Genomic DNA, 20,842 nt, shown 5'->3' on the forward strand with positions numbered 1-20,842 from the left:
AATATCCAAGTCCTTGTTAAAGATTTTCTTTTGCAACTGTACTTACATAAACGATCTTAATACTCAGTAATATCTGACTACTTATTCCACCACTGTAAGATACTTAAATAAAGGTTATGAATATTTACAAAAGTTTAAATACTTTCCCACTGCTGTACTAAAGTAAAAACATTTGAATACTTCTTCCAGCACTGTACTAAGGTAACAGATAGGAGTACTTCTTTCACTACAGTACCTAAATAAAAGATCTGAATATTTTTCCATCTTTATTTTAGTCAAATAAAATACTTTTGTACTTACATAAACGATCTTAATACTCAGTAATATCTGACTACTTATTCCACCACTGTAAGCTACTTAAATAAAGGTTATGAATATTTACAAAAGTTTAAATACTTTCCCACTGCTGTACTAAAGTAAAAACATTTGAATACTTCTGTCGATAATGAAAATAGCAGTCGGTTGTTTGCCTGCTCATGACAACACTCTGACGTCGGAGCCGGGGAGGGGGTCCGTGAAGGCAGCGTAATCCAGCCCAGCCGCTGAGTAGCCATTTTGGTCCCACCTAAAACGGACAGAGCAGCTTCACTTTGGGCCGTCGGAGATGGAAGAAACCGAGTCGACGGCGAGTATTTCAGCCACTGAAACCTTCTGAATCCCTCCAGGAAACATCGGCAGGTGACACTCGACGCCATGGCCTCCTTTTGAGCTGTTGTTTTTGTGAAAAAAGGAAAAAGCCCGGGGTGATTTTTGTTTTTGGAAGTGGCGACCGACAGCGCCTTAACGTGAGTTGAGTTAGCTTCACTGACTCAGACACAAACGGACAGACGGACACTGATTTGAGTTGAGGCCATGAGCGGTATGTACGCGCCATGTAAATAAGTAAAAAAACAAGAAATACATTATTGTTTTCTTTAGTGTGGATTTTTAATTTCTTCACATTTTTATTTGGGTGTCTCACAGTTCAGGTGCTCGGCTCTAACACGTCCGGTTTGGTTTGAACATTGTCACGATCCATGCTGAGCCTGTTTCCCCCCGGAGAGCAGAGCTGCAAAGCAAAGCAATAATCTCATCTTTGTCGGACTGAAGGAGGATTTTTTTTTCTTTTTTTGACCGGTGAAAGAAAGGGACAAGTAGAAAAGATGTCAACAAAAACTCCTTTACCGACGGTCAACGAGAAGGTGACGGAAAGTGTGAGTATAAAAGCGTCGTTTATTGGGTTAATAAACTGCTCTTACATTTACTTAAGTTGTTTTTATTAGGAGGTGGATGTTTGGCTGAAATGGTTGCTGATTATGTTATTATTATTATTATTATTGGACTGAATGGTGGCTAATTGTTTCACACTTTGTTAGCAAATCGTAAACAAGCATATCCTCTACGCCTTTGATTTGATCAAATGTTCCTATTAGGATTTATTTACTTGTAGATTATATTTTTGTGTTCAGTTTAAAGGTAACTGCAGGTAAATGGGATGTAATCGGGATATTTAGGCCCAACCTCGGACAAAACTACAGGACTTTGCCTGCTGGTTCTTCTGGCAGGCAACAGTAGTTTCTGTCCAAGCTCGCTATTGGCTCTCCCGAGCTGTCACTCAAAGCTTTCAACCGCTCAGCTTCCAAATATGGATCTTGATTGGTCCCGCCCCCTCGTCACCAACGTCGGAGAGAGCTTTGTCAAGTTGGCGACAACGTAGCTTCCGGGAAGGATTTTCAAAATTAAGCTAATCTCAAGCCTGTGATATAATGGCAACATAACAAATTATTTACTATTTCCTGGCCGCTTAAACATATTTTTTTTTATTTAACCTTTATTTAACCAGGAAATATTCAAGGGAGCCCTGGCCAAGAGGCAGTAAACACAAAATACAGTTAGAAATTTACATAAGACACAGACCTTAAACACGTTGTGAGAAACAAGTGCATATTGTGGAATTGGTCTCAATAACTCTGTTTGGATTTAAAAGTGCTCAAAGAAATTGAAAACATAGAATATGAACCAGTGACAAAAGGATAAAATATAAATATTCAGGTAACCAGTATTGGCACATGTATATCTTTATATAAGAGACAAAAATGCATGATAATTATTATAATAATAACTTAAATTTATATACTGCCTTTCAAGAGAACCATTCACACTTTACGTGAGACACAGGGGTCAAAAGAAATAAAAAGCAAGGACTGAGAAAACGTTATATTTGAATAATATATATTGACAAATACATATTTACATAAAAACATATTCCGTCAGAAGTTTTGAGGGGCACATTTGAAAACATTAATTGGGTTTTCAAAAGTGCAATTTATTTTAATATTTTATAGTAACAAATAACTTTAAGGTTAAGAGAATATATTGTGGACAGTCAGATCCGTACAAAATGCTTAAGATGTTCGTCAAAAAATAAGTGTGAAATTGCTTGTATGTTATGTTAACAAAAGGTACTGGAAATATCGCTATCTGTGAATTTTACTAATAAGACAAATAGTCGTATATTTTACTTAAAGCGACACATTTACGATGGAAGATTTGTGACTTTCTGACAAAAAACAAGCAAACAAAAATGTCGGAGTTTCACTTTCCGTCAATCATTTTTATTTATATTAATTTCCTTTATTTTCATCATTAGGGTTGAAACTATTCTCATTATGGAGTAATCAATGTATTATTTAAAATGTGCGTTGCAGTCTTCCAAAATTTATGACATTTAAAATTCCATTTTGTTTCGGACAAATCGTCGAAAACAGAAAATCGTGCTTTATCACTCAGGTACCCATAGAGCTCCTTTTATCAATCATAAAACTTTATTAAATAATGTATTACATTGGCAGCCTATTCTATAATGATATCTGAGAAAAATAATGAATAAAAGGGGATAAAATAAACATCATTACTCTTCAGTTTCAGTCAATTGCTGACTATTTAAAAAAATATTAAAAATATTTATAGCTAACACCATTTCTAAATCACAACAAGCAACGATTCCTGCGTGATGTATTGTGAAAATAATGGCACATATGAGATGATAATATCTGTCAGCTGATAAATCTGTCTGGATTTATATAAAAATGAAACTAGCAGGAAATCTTTACAGCTGAGCTGTTGAACCAGCACGTTTGACATTTTACCATGATTAACGCCGGACAAGATGAAGAGCTTATCAATCATTGTTGGCTATTAATTTTTATTGATTCTTTCTGTGTTACAGAACTTTTAACTCTTTCGTTATGAAATGAAAGCCACTGTACATATTTATTATCTTGAGCTTAATCTAAAATGTAATCTACTATTTCTACAGCTGCTTTGTACTTTCTCTTCATGCCGTATTTAATCCCTGTGAGCATTTTGTCCTGTTTGGCATGAATTCAGCTCTACATAGCCCTTCATTTCTCTTTATCCTTTCCATACGTCCCTTTTATTTCTGCCCGTATCCGATCTGTGTAACTGCAGCCACACGTAACGTCTACATGTGATATCATCAGAATCTCATGACTCATCATGGTAGCTGCAGAGAGTCAGCTGGAGATAAGACTTCTCCTGCACAAACAAAAGCACTGAGGGCGATAAGATGTGGGGAAATTTTTATTGATCTCTGCAGGGAGAAATGGGCCGTTTCAGACGCTGCAAAAGTGAAGAGAAAAGACATCTCAAAACCGGCACAAAGGAAAAAATCAAGGAAACTAGTTAAGCTTCGGATTTTTGTACAATTTGTAAAAATTCGACCTATTTCAAAAAGCACATAAAAAGCCAAATTAGGCCTTATTGCATTGTTTTGGTTAAAAGTATGCTCATTTGATTAAGTCGTAACAATACTCTCCATTCAGAAGCACTTTACATTCACATTTACAGATCATTTAAATAAAGTAATATTACAACCATCTGCATGCACATTGTAGTCTCCCATCACATGTCCACATCGTTTTGCTTTTTTTCTGTTATTTTCGCTTAAAAGGGAAACTACTTGAAGAAATCTATGCCGAGAATCAACAAAATGACAGAATTGTTGACTAATCGACTCAGACGAGGCAGCCGCGGATGTTTCGTTGACAAAATAATTAAACGGTTGATAGATTAAGTGTCAAAAAAAGGTAAAGATCTAAAAAGAATTAAAGGCATTTTAAGATTTGCAGAAAAAAAGTCTGACCGCAAAAATGGCAAGCACTTAGTGTAAAATAACAGTAAGCAAGTCATTTTGCAGATAATTAAAAAAAGTAAATATCTGTATTTAAAAATATATGTTGCCTTTTTAAAAAAAAAAAACAAAGTTGTCTTAATTTTACATTCAGCAATATGATTTGAGATTTTTTTTTCAAACATGGAAATCACTGCAATTTAACATTCAAGACCATTATGCAATTAAATAATCCTGTAAAAAAACAAAACAAAAAAAAAAAAAACCTAATGTCCCATTATATTAATTCAACTTTCATTTTATGGTTAATATTTGTATAAAATAAAATTTTAAAAAATGTAATGGTTTTTGCACTTAATGTAGAGATAAAAACAAGAAAACCCCCATAAAAGAATGCAGTAAATTTCTGGAAAATATTTGTTTTTACAGTGCGGGTTTCAGCTGCTTTTAATCTGAAAGGATAGTGCCCCTACTTCCGGTTTCAGTGTGTCTGCCAGTCGCGGGCTTGACTGGGATCAGCTTGCTGTCTCCCTCTCTCTCTCTGTGGTTATCTGGGCTCTGAGTTGGGAAAATCTGGTGTAGTGGGAATCTCTATGGGCATCATCAGTGTTTTCCTGTTGAAACATGACGGGCTCGCAGGCAGCCAGGAGACACCGCAGCCTCGTGAGTAACCACCGAAAAGGAAAGGATCAAATGAAACGGGGACACTTTGCTCCTTCTTTTTTTCTCGTAGAACAAGTTGCTAGCCGGGGGGAAATGGGGAATGTTGTTTTTACTTTAACTTTAGCTGTTTCTGTGTCCTTTATGATTAGCACATGATCTGTTGGAACGGGAAAAGAAAAGCACTTTAATTTTCCCACAGGCTTTTTTTCCTTTCTTTTGCAGCGTGTCTGTGGTATTCAACAGTGACCTTATCCTATTTTTATCCCCCTGCTATCACTGTAGAAGGCCTAAAATATTCCTTTAGTGACTTAAAGAGTGTGTGCTGCTGAGCAGAGTGACCTTATTGTGCTTTACTGCATTTTATCTCTCTTGTAAAACAATTGGCACGGAGATTTTTAACTTAATAGCGACCACGTCCTACTTTACAGTAACTTTATGTTGCGTCGTCTCTCTAAAGAAGTCTTATTTTAGCTGTGATATCTGCACGGTATCTTAAAGAGTTAATTATGTGGCAGCTGTAAATGTTTTTTAATTGGATTGGTGCCCCGTGGAGCAAAACTATAAAGTAGAGCTACTGTTTCTTGCTTATCAAGTCTGACCTCTGCGCCAGCTTTTTTTTTTTCAAAGATTGTAGGTTTGCATTTAAGTCTAAACTTTTGTTATTCATTTCACTTTTATCACTGTGCTTTTCATTGTCAGCAGAGGGAATAATGGGGTCAGTTAGGTTGGGGGTGGGCAGAGGACACGGCCACTGTTAATGAGGCATCGGCCCCACAGTCGATACTGAAGCCACACCGAGTATCTATCACTATTTTTTTTTCTTTTTTTTTTTAGTTGTTGGGACACAGAGGGGGTGCTTTTGAGCATGGCACCCAAAAAAAATCAATCCCTCCGTTGATGGTTGGTGGTGCTGTCAGAGCGGTTCACCACAAAATCATGACAGCAGACTTCCTCCTGCACTGAGCAGTTAATTTCTGATTAAAGGAGCAAACCTGATGCAGCCTGAATAATAACAACCCCCAAAGCTGCTTAATAAAGACAAAATGCAGAAAGAAAACAATGCATAAAATAAGTTTTAACTTAGTTTTACTGCATTCTTTTATGGGGGTTTTCTTGTTTTTATCTCTACATTAAGTGCAAAAACCATTACATTTTTTTAAACATTTTATTTTATACAAATATTAACCATAAAATGAAAGTTGAATTAATATAATGGGACATTAGTTTTTTTTTTTTTTTTTTTTTTTTTTTTTTTTACAGGATTATTTAATTGCATACATAAAAAAATAGTTTAATGAATAAAAAATAATGCATAAAAATATATATTTTTAAAAACCCCAAATAGTGGGAAAATTAAATAGGGGAATCAATACAGAGGTAAATAAATAAATAAGCAGTTTAAACCAGAATTTGCCTTTTAAATAATTTATTTATGTAATCTTCGGTTCATTTGTTGAATAATTTATTCATGTATTTTTTTCATTTTTATAATTTAAGAAGCATAAATATTATTTCAAATGATCACGAGACGATATGCATCAATATTTTTTAAATTCTTTTAATTTTTGACAGTTTTGTTGGTGTAAATCAGAGCCGTGTGGTGATTGTCTGGACCAGACTCCTGTTATGGATTGACCCTTTTATCTTCATTAACCTTTGTTGCTCTGCTGTACATCCTGTTTCCAGTCAGTCTGGATGCCCACTATTACTATATATGATAAGTTGCTGCTGGCCACATAATGTTATATTTTACTTTACAAGTTTATTTTTCTATCACCTTTTACATTGGCGCTGCAACTTACGACTATTGTCATTCAGTTTATAGTTTCGTCAATAAAATGTCAAACAGTGAGAAATGCCCCGTGTGATTCCCCACAGCTCAAGTTGAAGCTTTAAAAATGTTTGTTCCAACAGTCCAAAAATCCCAAATATTCAGATTATTATCATGTATGGAAAAGTAAAACACAAATTAATCTCACATTTTAGCATAAAAAAATGGCAAATGTTTTGTTTTTTTACTTAAAAATTTTATTATTTGATGATCTAATGTGTTTTTCATCAGTCAAAAATGCAATAAATTAACTTTTAAAACACAATACAATTTAAAATATGATTTGAATAGACAAAAAGATGGTTTGTTTATGGATCCTGGCTGCTAACCAGCTGTTGTTTAGACCAAAACAATGAAATGAGGAAGACATGAGGCAGAAATATGTGAAACAGGCTGAGATACAGATTTCTGCTCTTCAACCAGGTCACATTTTTTCAATTGAGTTGTGCGTCAATGTGACCTTCATTAATATGTGGCAGCCACAGACTGGACGAGTCCCTTCACTGCATTCTGGGTGGAAGATTTGAAGTTTATTTTAATCAGAAATCACACATAAACAGCAGAAAATGTTCATTCACTGATAATCTTCAGGATTTAAATTCATATGAATGTTGAAACGGCTGAAAAAAATATTAAATTAGAGTTAAACTACAACAATTTTGGTATTGGACACATTTTTCAAGAAAACAATGCAAAAAATTAAATGTTTGCATTCTTTTAAATGGGAGGATTTTGCACTTTTTGTGGTTCTACATGATGATAAACTGAAGATCTTCTGGTTTTAAACTGTTGCACTATTGTCATTGATGAAATGATTAAACATTTAATTGACTTATCGTAAAGAAAAAGGCAGGTTTATTTGTGCAGCACATTCCAAACCCAGGGAGCACAAAATATTGTTTTTGTCCTCAACTTTCTCGTAAACAAGACTGTGATATTTCCCTCTGGGATTTTTTTTTAGTTAGTTGAAACTGATGTTTAGATCTCAAAGTGCTGATTTCTACTGATCTTTACTTTTCTACTTTTTTTCCTTTTTTTGTATTGGTGCCCTCTGTGTAGTTTCGTGTTAAATGTGTTCAATAAAATAATGATTTTAATAAACAAAATATAATATATATATATATTTTTTAAATTCAGCATTTTATTGTGTTTTAGCAGCACAAAGGCAGAACTGAGGACACGTTTATGTTTATTTATTGACACAAATATTGCAAATCCCTACAGTTTTGACATTGCACTCCATATTGCAGTTGGTTAACTGTATTAGTAATATTGTTCTTGCAACATTTAACATTATTTCCAATTTTCAGCACAAGAACTGGCGCAAATTCTGAAAATGCATATTAATAAAGTATTGCGTTATATTGCAGTTTTTAACCTGGATTTAGGGATCTAATGTCCTCTGCAGTTCTGTATTAATTTGCTTGCAGTTAATTCAACACCTTGCTGTGATATTTGGTTGACGAAATGATTAAACTGCCTGTACAACACTGAGTGTATCAGCCATCTGTGACCTGTGGAAGAAAAGCTTCCCTGCAGAACTATAAATATCGTTTATTTCCTGCAGAGTCTAAGTGGATCCGTCACACCGGGGTCAACATGAGTCACAGCTGATACATGGAGCTGTTTCACAGAATGTACGATTCGATAACCGGCACTTAAGTAATGGCTCTTTTTTTTCTCTCCCCGCAGCACACGTCTCACAGTAATGGCCGTCAGGAGATCGGCACGCGCTCCGCCCGGACCGGCGTCCGATCCCGCAGCTCCGAGGAGCCGCAGCAACCTCACGTCGGCAACTACCGGCTGCTCAAAACCATCGGCAAGGGCAACTTCGCCAAGGTCAAACTGGCCCGACACATCCTCACCGGCAGAGAGGTGAGACAGACGCGCTGCTTTTTTTTTTTTTTTTTTTTTTTGTGTATTTATTTTTATTGTTTTCATAACAGAAAAATATATACAAATGATGTATGGGTCAATGACGTGATCCAACCCAGTGTCAGTTGGTGTAACCAGAAATTTTCCCTATAAAAATCTGATTATATACAGGAAAATAAATGTGAACTAAAATGAGAAAAAAAATACAATCCATGTTTACATTGCAACACTATAATATATAACACATTTTACATAATTTGTCAAAACTTTGGAAAAAAATTGTTGTATTTAGAATATGTTCTGCTCAATATTGACATAATGTGTGAATGTAGAAATACTCCAAAACAATTAATTTGATGTTTTTATAATGAAGTAATTATATGTATAAGTCCACTTAAATACAATGTAGGTGGATGAAGTATTTAATATTTATCTTTTTTTTGTGGTTACACAATTTGACATCTTGCCAATCCTTATTTGTCACTGACCCGTATACAAATTAGAGATAAATGGTGGAGCTATACAGAACAATATGTTTTGTTTTTTTTGACAGAGTTTTTGACATTAGACAAACAAAACAAGGGTATAACATAAATGGCACAGCAATAGAATAACACTAATTCAGTTTTTAGACATGAAATCAAGAAAAGGTTGCCATATTTTAAAAAAGATATCCTCTTTAGTAGATATGATGTACCTGATTTTCTCCAAGTGTAAAACATTTCCCAGCTCTCTCAACCACATTTCAAACGTAGGAGCCCTTTCAGATTTCCAAAACTGTAGAATTAACTTTCTGGCTAACAATGTTGAAAGGGAGATAGCCTTAGCTTCATAACTACTTTTATACGCTGCTTTTATATGCAGGGAAATCTGAAATTCAGCTCTTATTCTGAGAAACTCTGATTCATTTAACCAGGTTAAAAAAACAGCAATTGTAGAAATATGGTAAAGAATAATCGGATGCTTTGGAGAAATATTAATAAAGGAGGTAAATTATAATGTAGACATGAGATCTGAGCAATCTCTTCCTCATGAATTGGTTGCGTTAATGCCCTTTTTCATGTTAAATCTCCGTCCTCAAAAGTACCTAAAGCTATCAGCTAAATGTAGTGGAATAAAAAGTACTATAAATTGCTTCTAAAATGTTGTTTTAGTGCAGTTGTTGAGTAAATGTACTTAGTTACATTCCACCTCTGGTCTGTGAGGATTTAAACGGTTCTCTCAAAGCATTTGAGCGCCGATACGGGAGCACCGAGCTGCTGGTTTGCCTCAGAAATGGAAAGTAATTAAGTGTGAACTTGGCATTAAGGCACTTGTAAGATAAAAACATAAAAATTTACACCTTTTAAAATAAAAATGCAACACATTTAAGCAGGGGTGTCAAAATGAATCATGCACAAAAGGGTCAGTGTGGCTGCAGAGCAGAAGCACCTGACTGGACTCATGCAGTCACCTGAACTGTCTCCACTCAGGTGACTTGTTGTGTCAGCTGTGCTCCTGCAGCCACAGCCACTCTTTCATGGATCGGCTTGACAAAGCCTGAATTAAAGGGAAACCGTGCCAATTTTGATGCTGCCACTTCAAAATCAGCTAATTTTAAGTGAAAAGTGAGATTCGTATGTGCTGCTGCTGCTGAGATTTCCATTTCTGTAACAATTGCAAAAAGGATTTGCTAGAAGGACAAAGTGAAAACATATGCAAGATAAGACAATAAGTACTCGGAGCCTCTGGTGTGTATGTGCTTTGTGAGCCTAAACGTTGGCACATTTACTGATATTTTACAGCGGTGTTGCCATTAAACTTGACCCTGTGCATGCTCAAAGGTTTAACGAGTGAAGAAATTCAGTAGAAGGTACATTTCCTTCAGTTAAACCACGACACTACACTAGGACTTCAGAAACTGTTCATTGAAACCATAAATGATTGAGTTTGCAGCTCCTTTTTTAAGACAACAACAAGTCTGAAGTTTCACTTCAGGTTTTACACATCGCTCCGTCTGAGCTCCGCGCTGTGATTTTGGCGGGGAGTGACACTGCTGGGCTGGAATCCAGTTTGGATTACAAAATACATCTCAGTCCTTCTTTTGTACCCACCAAAATTTGAAGTGAGACAAGTGTCAAAAGCTGGCGTTTAATTTCCTGTGAAATCCGTAGTGTTGTTTGCTTATTCTTTGCTCAGACAGTTCCTGATTCATTCAGAATTTTGCCAAATTTTTCTTCTTGGATGGCAAATTCTTTTCATGAGTTCAAGAAAAGGATTTCACATGAAAACTTTCTTATATTTAGTTTAAGAAAGGTATGATAAAGTTATTAGTTTGATCTCTGCATCAGGCGAGTTTCAGACGTTGAAAAATAAATACAAATTATGTATACAAATTAGAGATAAATGGTGGAGCTACACAGACTGTTTGCTTATTCTTTGCTCAGACAGTTCCTGATTCATTCAGAATTTTGCCAATTTTTTCTTCTTGGATGGCAACTTCTTTTCATGAGTTCAAGAAAAGGATTTCACATGAAAACTTTCTTATATTTGTTTAAGAAAGGTATGATAAAGTTATTAGTTTGATCTCTGCATCAGGCGAGTTTCAGACGTCGCTCCTCGCCCCGACAGATTCATCGCCCTAAAGCTTGTTGGCAGTAATGGATGTTTTCAGGGTCGAGCTGCTGCTGCTGCCGAGCGTCTGATTTGTTCATAATTGATGAGCAGAAAGAGCGAGTGTCTCCTCGACACGCCGTACGACATCTTAACGAAACGATGGCTGCTCCCTCCCGATCCTGTTGTTAATTATTTGGCAGCTTGTTTCTTTCCCTGGAGGAGGAGGAAGTTGAAACTGTTCTCACATTGACTCCAAAGTGTTTATCACTGAAGAAATGAATTCAGTTTCCTTCTCTGTGTGGTTGTCTCTTTTGCTTTTTTTGATTGATTTTCATATTCCACTTCCTCTTTTTCACAATTCTCTTCAGTTACGTCCTATTTAACTCAGTTTCAATTCTGTTTTTTTTTCTCTCTCTCTCTCTCTCTGCAGGTGGCAATTAAGATAATAGACAAGACGCAGCTGAACCCAAACAGCCTTCAGAAGGTAATTTAACCCCCCCCCCTCTCTCTCTTTCTGCTGTTGTACTCTCACACTGTGGCAGAATTCATTTATGAATTCATGAAGCACAACAGATTGAGTATTAATTGTGTAAATGGGAAGCGGGGCATGCTGGGACGGAGCATGTGCTCTCCATATAGAGTTAAGAGCTTTTATTATTTTAGTGGGAAGCTTTTGCAGCGGAGGAGATGAATCGGCTCCACATCCACTGTCCCACTTAGATTATAAATGAAAACTGTGGACTGTAAAGCTTCTTAAAATCTAACCTGGGGCCTAAAAAGAGGATTGTGTCCGTCAGTGGTGGAAGATCAACTCAGACCCTTTTTTACTTAAGAAAAAGTAGCACTACCAGTGTAAAAATACTGCTGTAAAGTAAAAGTCCTGCATTCAAATGTTACTTAACCCATTAAGACCCACGTCCGCCTAAATAAACCCTCTAAAACCTGAGTTTTCTTAAAAAACTGCACAGAATTTCAACGTTTTCCAAGTAGCAGATAAACATGAAATAAAAACCATTTAAAGGCTTAAACCCTTCGGTTCAATTCTTCCACGTGGAGGCACGGAACTATTATTTTCATAAATTTTTCCCCCCTTTGCCTTCTTTTGTAGTGGTTTTAGTCTAATCCTAACCCTTCCCCTACACTGTAAAATTTTTTTTACTGTATTATTTTACAAGATTTTCCCATTTTTTACGACATTGAATGCAAATGCCATTAATAATAATAAAAAAGGTAAATTGCTTTTAATACACATATTAACCATAAAACTGAAATTGAAGTCTGTAAATTAATTAAAAAAAATATATATACTTTATATTGTTAAATATATTTTTTTACAGTATTATTCAATTGCTAAATTGTCTTCAATGTTTATTACAGTGAATTCTATGTAAAATTGCATGTCACGTTGCTGGAAATAAAATGTAGGTATCTCTCTGTGTTCTTACAGTAAAACTTTAAATTTCATGTTGAAAAAATGTAAAAAGAAATTGTAAATTCTGGCAAGAAAGGTTGCCAAACACCATCATATTGAAGTAAAAAAATAGTTATTCTATATAGATATATTTTTTTCAACACAGATATTTGCCATATTTTGTAAATAAATTCTGTAAAATAACATGGTATCGACTGGTGAGTAATTTAAAAATATTTTTGCCACCACATGAGGGTTTTAAAGATACAGAGTTGTCTGTATAAACTCTGGTTGCTGAAAACTGATTAATTTAATTATTTTTTCCATTTATTAGCCTCCAAGAGAAACTGAACGTGTTTTTTTCCCCCCTCTACATTTTCCAGCTCAAGCTGCGTTGTCGTCGTGCAGCTGGGAGTGACAGTTTAGTTTTGCTTGTTAAATCAACCAAATCAGGAAGCGGGTTTGCTTTTAAAATGCTAATTTCCAAAATGCTGGGAGTGAATGCCCCCCCCCTTTTTATTTGTTGCTTTCTGGTGAAAAGCAGTTTCACTTTCAAGTCATTGAGCTGAGAACGAGCTGCCCATTGTGTGTGTGTGTGTGTGTGTGTGTGTGTGTGTGTGTGTGTGTGTGTGTGTGTGTGTGTGTGTGTGTGTGTGTGTGTGTGTGTGTGTGTGTGTGTGTGTGTGTGTGTGTGTGTGTGTGTGTGTGTGTGTGTGTGTGTGTGTGTGTGTGTGTGTGTGTGTGTGTGTGTGTGTGTGTGTGTGTGTGTGTGTGTGTGTGTGTGTGTGTGTGTGTGTGTCTTCCTTCATATAGTGTGTGTGTCTTCATATAGTGTGTGTGTCTTCATATAGTTGTGAGGACCAACCCTTGGCAGAATACCAACATTGTGAGGACATTTGTAGTTGTGAGGACATTTTTTCCAGTCCTCACAAAGAAAATGCTAGGATAGCCTCTAAAGGCCTTAATTAATCATCTGTATGAATTTCAGGGAAGGTCCTAACAGAGATGGTAAACCCTGAAATGTGTGTGTTGGGCTAGGGGAAGTGGTGGTCCTCACAACTATTAAAGACATGTATGTATGTGTGTGTTTGTCTTCATATAGTTGTGAGGACCAACCCATGGCAGAATACCAACATTGTGAGGACATTTGTAGTTGTGAGGACATTTTTTCCAGTCCTCACAAAGAAAATGCTAGGATAGCCTCTAAAGGCCTTAATTAATCATCTGTATGCATTTCAGGGAAGGTCCTAACAGAGATGGTAAACCCTGAAATGTGTGTGTTGGGCTAGGGGAAGTGGTGGTCCTCACAACTATTAAAGACATGTATGTATGTGTGTGTTTGTCTTCATATAGTTGTGAGGACCAACCCATGGCAGAATACCAACATTGTGAGGACATTTGTAGTTGTGAGGACATTTTTTCCAGTCCTCACAAAGAAAATGCTAGGATAGCCTCTAACGGCCTTAATTAATCATCTGTATGAATTTCAGGGAAGGTCCTAACAGAGATGGTAAACCCTGAAATGTGTGTGTTGGGCTAGGGAAAGTGGTGGTCCTCACAACTACACAAAGACATGTATGTGTGTGTGTTTGTGTGCGTGGTTGTTTAGATCTGTACATTTTGGCCCTGTCTCTTGGCCTGGAAGTGGTTTCGGGGACGTCAGAGCGATATCGACTCTGCAGGCTTTTTTGCTCATCAGACAGAGTGGAGTTGAGGGGACGGGGCAGAGCGTGGCGTGGTGGCGGTGGCGGCTGCTGCTGCTGGTGATTATTATGTGTTGGGTGTTGATGTTGAGCCGGGCCACCCGCCGCTCGGCTCTTCTCTCCCTCGTCCCTCTCAGCGATCGGCTAGTGGTTTTCCATCAGTTTTTCCAAAGCTCCATTGATTCTGGCCTTTGTATCTCAGAGGCCCGGGCCCTTTGGCGTTTGGCTGTGACACGACGCTGACAGAAAAACACTGAGTCATGACAGCGCTGTTCACGGAAACACAAAGCGTGAGGCTTTTGTCTGCGGTCCTTGTTGTTTTTAGGTTACTGCTTTGTCACAGTCAAGGAAAAAAAAACTTTTAGGAATTTGTCAGGTTGTTTTTTTTTTCCTCCTGCTCGCTAGGGATTTTGATTTCTTTTAATGTTTATTTTAAGGAACTGGAACACACTTGATGAAAGAAACTTACTTTTTCACAAGTGACACTTTAAATGTTCCCATTCCTGTCACATGTGTCTATTTATAGGCTTCACTTTCTGTGTTTTTTCTTTAAGGGGTTGAGAAGTTGGATATTCAGTGGTGAAGGAAATCCTGGCATGCATTAGATTTGTGGTTTTATTTTCAGGATGTGTGGCTAAATAATTGAGCCTGGCTCTGATCTATAAGGGTCACTCGTGTCATGTTAAAGGAGTAGTTCAGCTTTTTCAGCAAGCACAGTTATTTGCTTCATGCAGAGAGCAAGATGAAAGGAATCCGTACAGTACAAATGCATCTCAATACATTAGAATATGATGGAACTAGGGGTGGGCGATATGCCTCTACAAGAATATCACGATATTGCAGGCTATTTTTGCGATAACGATATTGTTGACGATATTAGGAAATACTTAAAAAGATGTAGAAAACAACAACAAACAACAGAAAAACAAGATTTTTATTTAGTCTGTATAAATAATTAAAAATCTAAAATGTAGTGTGAAGCGCAAATCTCAAAAAATACAAAAAAATTTACTCTTGAGTATGAGCAAATAATAAAAATAGCCATTTAGGGGTTTCGGGGGCATATTTTAATGACATTTTGTAAAGGAGAATAAAGGTTCTTGTATGTTTTATTTAAGGCATCTTATTTTGACAGTCTTCTTGTAAATTCTGTGGTGGATTCTCTTAACACACTGTGCTCTTATTTTGAAAGCTGCATGTGTTTTGCGACAGGGAGTAAGTAGCTTTTTGTGATTAAAACAACTTTAACCACTACATCAAGAAGTAGGAACGTTGCCAATATCATGATATGCAATTTTTTTTAACCATAAAAAAAATATACCAATATTATTGTGAGCGATACAATATGGCACACCCCTAGATGGAACAGTCTATTTCCAATAGTTCAAATCAAACAGCCCCAACCAAGTATTGAGTCATGTAGATGGACATACTTTTCAGAGGCCAACATTTCCATATTAAACTTTTTTTTTTTTTTAATTGGTCTTTTGTAATATTAAATTTTTTTTTGAGACACTGAATTTTAGGTCTTCATTTAATGTAAGCCATAATCATTATAATTAGAAGAAATTAAATAAATTAAGACATGAAATGTTTCATTCTGTATGTAATGGATCTATACAATGTGTTATTTCCACTTTTTGAATTTGATTACTGACATAAATATACTTTTCTATGATATTCTGATTTATTGAGATGCACCTGTAAATGTGAAGCTAATTCCAACAGTCTGTTATCTTAGTATAAAGACTGTAGTATGGCCCTGGACAAGACATAATCCCTTTTCATACTGTGCTTCTATAAAGTGTCGTAAGGAGACGATGGTGACGTGTAACAGAGCAGCGGCAGTACGTGTACAATATATTCAAAATAATACTTGAGGAAGAATTGCCTGTTGTGCTGTTTGTCGCTGTAGAGAGTCAACAAACTCAAACAAAGTTGTTCTGCAACAGGATTCGGTTACTGTCAGACTCCAGTAGGGCCGGGTGATATGGACCTAAAGTCATATCCCGATATATTTAGGCTGAATATATATATCCTGATATTTTTATCGCAAAGTGAGAGCAAATGTTCAGTCAAAGCCAAATATGACATGTCACAAGTAGTTTCATTGAAACCGTTTCATAACAGGATTACCTTTTTTTTTTTTTTTTTTTTTTTTTATAAATCAAAGCTCAATAAAGTGCCCATTTAAATAAAAAAAAAAATCTTGAATAAAACTAGCCTATGAATTAAAATAGGCCAATCTTTTTCTGAAATAAATATATTTATATGAGAAAAGAATAACGAACATTGCAAAAGAACTAAATATGACAAACCCTAGGAAGGGCAGCATTTATATATAAAAGAAAAGAAATTGAACTATATCGATATATGCGATATGGTCTTATTCCATATCGTATTTAAAAATATATCGATATACGTTTATTTTATATCGATATATCGCAAGTGAGAGGGGTGTTTCTGATGATATGCTCCACTTCCTTTCTTACTGAGTGTTGGTTGTACAATGTACATCCTATATTTTCCGCCTTGCCGGCTCCTCCGGTTCACATTGATCCCGCCTTAAAGAGTCTCACAGATTTAACGCCTCTGTTCAGACCTCTGAGGCGCTACAGAGCCGGATCACTTGGCCCTCCATCACGCCTCTGGTGTGTTCAGACTGAAGGCGAAACGCCACAGATGTATAAATATCGTGGCTTGAAATTGCAGTCTGAGGGGCTATAGTGTGGAAAATCACCTCCCATAAACCACATATCGTTTAATTAATAGTTTTGAATTAACGTATGATGATTGTTTCAGTTGTTTCAGCAATTTTTTGGTTGATACCATTTGTTACATACATTTTTAGTTGTCAACCAAGAATTGCAAAAAATGCAAAACAAATAAATAAATCCCTTCAAAATTCTATATTACATTTACATTTAGTCATTTAGCAGACGCTTTTATCCAAAGCGACTTACAGGAAGAGTAAAAACAAACAATCAGGGTATAGCAATAATAATTAGTGCATCAGATGAGAGATGATATTAAGATGAGAGTCCGCCTGATTTAGGAGTGTTGAGACCAAATCGATACTGGTTTTAGAGTAGAAAATTCAGCGATAACTGATATGGTGGCCGATAATATAATTTTTTTTTGGAGCTGGAATGAAAATAGACCTTTTTCTGTGAATTGTGCAGTGATTTTTTTTCCCCCACTCTGCAAATGTCCCCGGAGAGCTACTTTCTCAAATATAAAATGTTCTCAAAAAGTACTTAACATTTATTACACATGTACAAACAATGTGTTACATTGTCTGGCAATTATACAAATGACAACTGAGAAAATAAAGAATAAATGGCTAAATGAACATCATTACTTTTCAGTGTCATTGCTGATTACTTTTTAAAACAAGAGAGAGAGAAAAAATTACGCTGAACATTTTCTGCATTATATATTGTGTAAAGAAAGTTTTCATAATGGCACATATCAAACAGCATATACACTGATGCCAACAAGCCAATATTGTCCTGGTAATGTCAGTTGCACCGAGACACCAAGACCTTTGGAACAACACAGAAAAACCCACACTGTTAAAAATCTTTGTAGAAATAACAGTAAAACACTGTCAAATACAACAGAAATAGGGCGTAAAATAAAAAATTGTATATCACCATATTAGACACTTTTAATTAATCAAAATCAAATCAAAGAATAGCACAAAACTTTTACTTTTTTCTGCCATAAAGTGGAAGAAACACAGTTTTGCTGTAAAAATATAACATTTTCATGCAAAATGTATGGAGAAATACCATGATGTGTGAATGAATGACACAATTGCCCTAAAAATAACAGGAATACTCAGTCTAAATTACAGTTTTTGCTGATATTTACATTTAAATTTAGAATAGAAAATCCACTCACTGTAATTTTTACGGTGAAGTTCTGGCAACCACAGCTGCCGGTATTTTACCGTAAATTAAACAGATTTTTTTTACAGTGCATGCTGTGATTTGGGTTAAAAAACTTTTGACAATTTGGAGATTTCTGTGTTTTCAGCGATTGGATGGCGATCACTTCTGTTCTATAAACTGCTGACGAACCCCCTTATTGTTAATATACGCAGGGAAGCTGCACATCCTCTGAATGCTCTGGGTCTCTAGTTTGTGGTTGTAAAGTTTCATGAGGCTGTGATTATCCTAGAGGTCACAGCAGCTCATTTTATACACTGAGCTCAAGTTTTAAGAAATGCTCTCACTGCAGTGAAATGTCATTACATAGGAATAAGATCGGGCTCATTGAAAGTGCTTGAATTTGAGTGTCGAAAAAGGAGTAGGAACTCTTAATTCTGGGCCTTTTGAATTTGTTTTTCGCGGTGAGAAACATGTCAGCCTAATCCTTTAAAACATTTACTCTTCTGGTGTTTTTAAGACTTGACGTCATTGGGGAACTTGGGTTTGTGTCTGAAATGTTGCGTTCAGGTTCAGATGAGTTTCGCAGGACTGGATGTGGTGTTTATTTTGCTCTCGTCTCTTTCCTGTGAGCTGGTGCTGCTGTAACAGCCAACCTGCATCAGAGCCGGCACCACTGCGACCTGACCTCTTATGTAACCGGGAGAATTGGCGAGAGGCTGATAGCGGGGGATATCGTCTCTGAAGCCGAAATGTTTATTTTCAGCCTCTGTTCTTCATACTTTGGAGGAGCTGAGTCGACATTCACATCTGTCACTGGCTCCTGGCAAACTGCTCTCAGCTCCCACTCTTTTCTTCTTCTTCTTCTTCTTCTTCTTCCTCTCTCTGCGTCCTGATCCAACCCGCTGAGAGTCTTGTTGTCGTCCAGGTCAAAGGTCAGGGAAGGGAGTGTGACACTTGATTAAATGTAAACAACCTCTGTTCCCTGTGCTGAGATTTGGCTTTTCATTAAGTGGTTTTAGAGCTATTATTAAAGTCTCACACGTCATTTATAGCACCATTTTTTAACAAACTACGCAGTGCGTCATAAATATGATTAATATAACATGAAAAATATATTTGTGAGCAGCTAATTTTACCTTTTTTTATTTAAATGTAAGAGCTTTCATCATGGGAAAGGAACTAAAATGTCGGTGAATCTCATCACACAATAACATTAATTAGTGACTAATATTGAGCCTCAATACTTTTTTTGAGTTGTGACTTGAATACAACAGCACTGTGTAAAATTAAATAAATAAATACATTATTTTTGCAGGGTTTTTCTTTTCTTTTTCTACAAGTGCAAATGCCATTTTCTTTTAAAAAAAAAAGGTAAATTCATTACAAATATTCAAATATTTACCATATAACCATCTGTACATAATCTGTACATCAGTAAATAAATATAATTTATAATTTAATATACATTTTATATTTATATTGCTTTTTTATACAGTAAAACTTAAAATGTAATGTTCAGAAATGTAAATAAATCATAAAAAAACAATAAAAAGATTGGCAGGTCATATTTAAGTAAAAAAAAAAGTGGTAATTTACTGATATGTTTATTTTGAAAAAATATAACATGTAGAGTATGTTATCTGTATATTTAAAAAAATGAATATCTGTAAAATTACTTTAAGTTGTTATTTGATAAACACTGCTATACTTTAAAAAATATATTTTTATGATTTTCTTTTTATAATGTGGGGTATCAAATTGTCTGTTACTGAAAACTACCATCATATTCTTAACTTATTTAATGATGTATATTCTGGTTTACATAATCTTTTACAACCGCGAAAAAAAAGGGTCTCCACATGCTATACATATTGAACTATTTACATATTTACAGCCTCTCCTGTCCTCTCCTCTCTGCTCTGTGTAAATAGATTCTCAGTGAATATTTGTCACGTGACCGTTGGTCTCAGCAGAATCAATCATGTCTTCACAGCGTCTCTGAGGAGCAGAACTTAATGTTCTTAACAGGATCTAGTTTGTGCAAATGCTTTATTTTTATCACAGTTTTAGGCTGTTTTGGTTGTTCAGGCGGTTGACTAGGGCAGCTATTCTCAACCTTGGGGTCGGGACCCCAATTGGGGTCGCGAGATGATTTCTGGGGGTCGCCAAATCATTTTGGAAGTCAGCCCTGTCTCCACTGTGTTAAAGTGTTCATGTGTTTAAGTCTTTTTGGTCATTTAATGTCTTTTTTGGTCATTTTGTGTTTTTTTTTTAGTAATTTTGTGTCTTTTTTGGTCATTTTGTGTAATTTTTTGTCATTTTGTGCCTTTTTTAAGTGATTTTGTGTCTTTTTTGGTCATTTTGTGCCTTTTTTTGGTCATTTTGTGCCTTTTTTAAGTCATTTTGTGTCTTTTTTTGGTCATTTTGTTTCTTTTTTGTATGATCTGAACTGTGCCTGTGTGATTCTGTTCAGTGAGCGGGGGTCGCAGACAACATGCATGTTAAATTGGGGGTCGCGACTCAAAAAGGTTGAGAACTACTGGACTAGGGTAGGTATGAAACACCAATGAGATAAAAAAGCCTGGCAAGAGATAATTGGAAGTCGCTCATAACTCGGTGCTGAGGTTGTGTCGTGTTGTTGAGGTCTGCAGGTCGATCATACGGAGGCTTCCCTTTATTTGTGGCCTCATAACCTCAAGAGTGTGAAACAAACCAGTTTTCTGTAAAGTGCCCAAA

At 35.9% G+C, this 20,842-nt stretch overlaps 1 protein-coding gene across 17 annotated transcripts in view; it reads left to right on the forward strand.

Moving 5' to 3' along the window:
- Nucleotides 1-539: 539 nt before the first annotated feature.
- mark3a (MAP/microtubule affinity-regulating kinase 3a) overlaps nt 540-20,842 on the forward strand; it is a 70,329-nt gene continuing 50,026 nt past the window's right edge. For 14 of the 17 annotated variants that reach the window (XM_059353858.1, XM_059353864.1, XM_059353863.1 and 11 more), the window contains exons 1-4: nt 541-859; nt 964-1,193; nt 8,319-8,501; nt 11,527-11,580. In XM_059353858.1, the coding sequence (XP_059209841.1) occupies nt 1,143-1,193; nt 8,319-8,501; nt 11,527-11,580 (288 nt within the window). In that variant the 5' untranslated portion in view covers nt 541-859; nt 964-1,142. Of the gene's footprint in view, nt 1,194-8,318; nt 8,502-11,526; nt 11,581-20,842 lie in introns of all 17 variants that reach the window. The other 3 variants (XM_059353866.1, XM_059353869.1, XM_059353859.1) reach the window with 2 other exon arrangements.

Source organism: Centropristis striata, chromosome 16 (genome assembly GCF_030273125.1).
Source record: "Centropristis striata isolate RG_2023a ecotype Rhode Island chromosome 16, C.striata_1.0, whole genome shotgun sequence".
NCBI lineage: Eukaryota > Metazoa > Chordata > Actinopteri > Perciformes > Serranidae > Centropristis > Centropristis striata.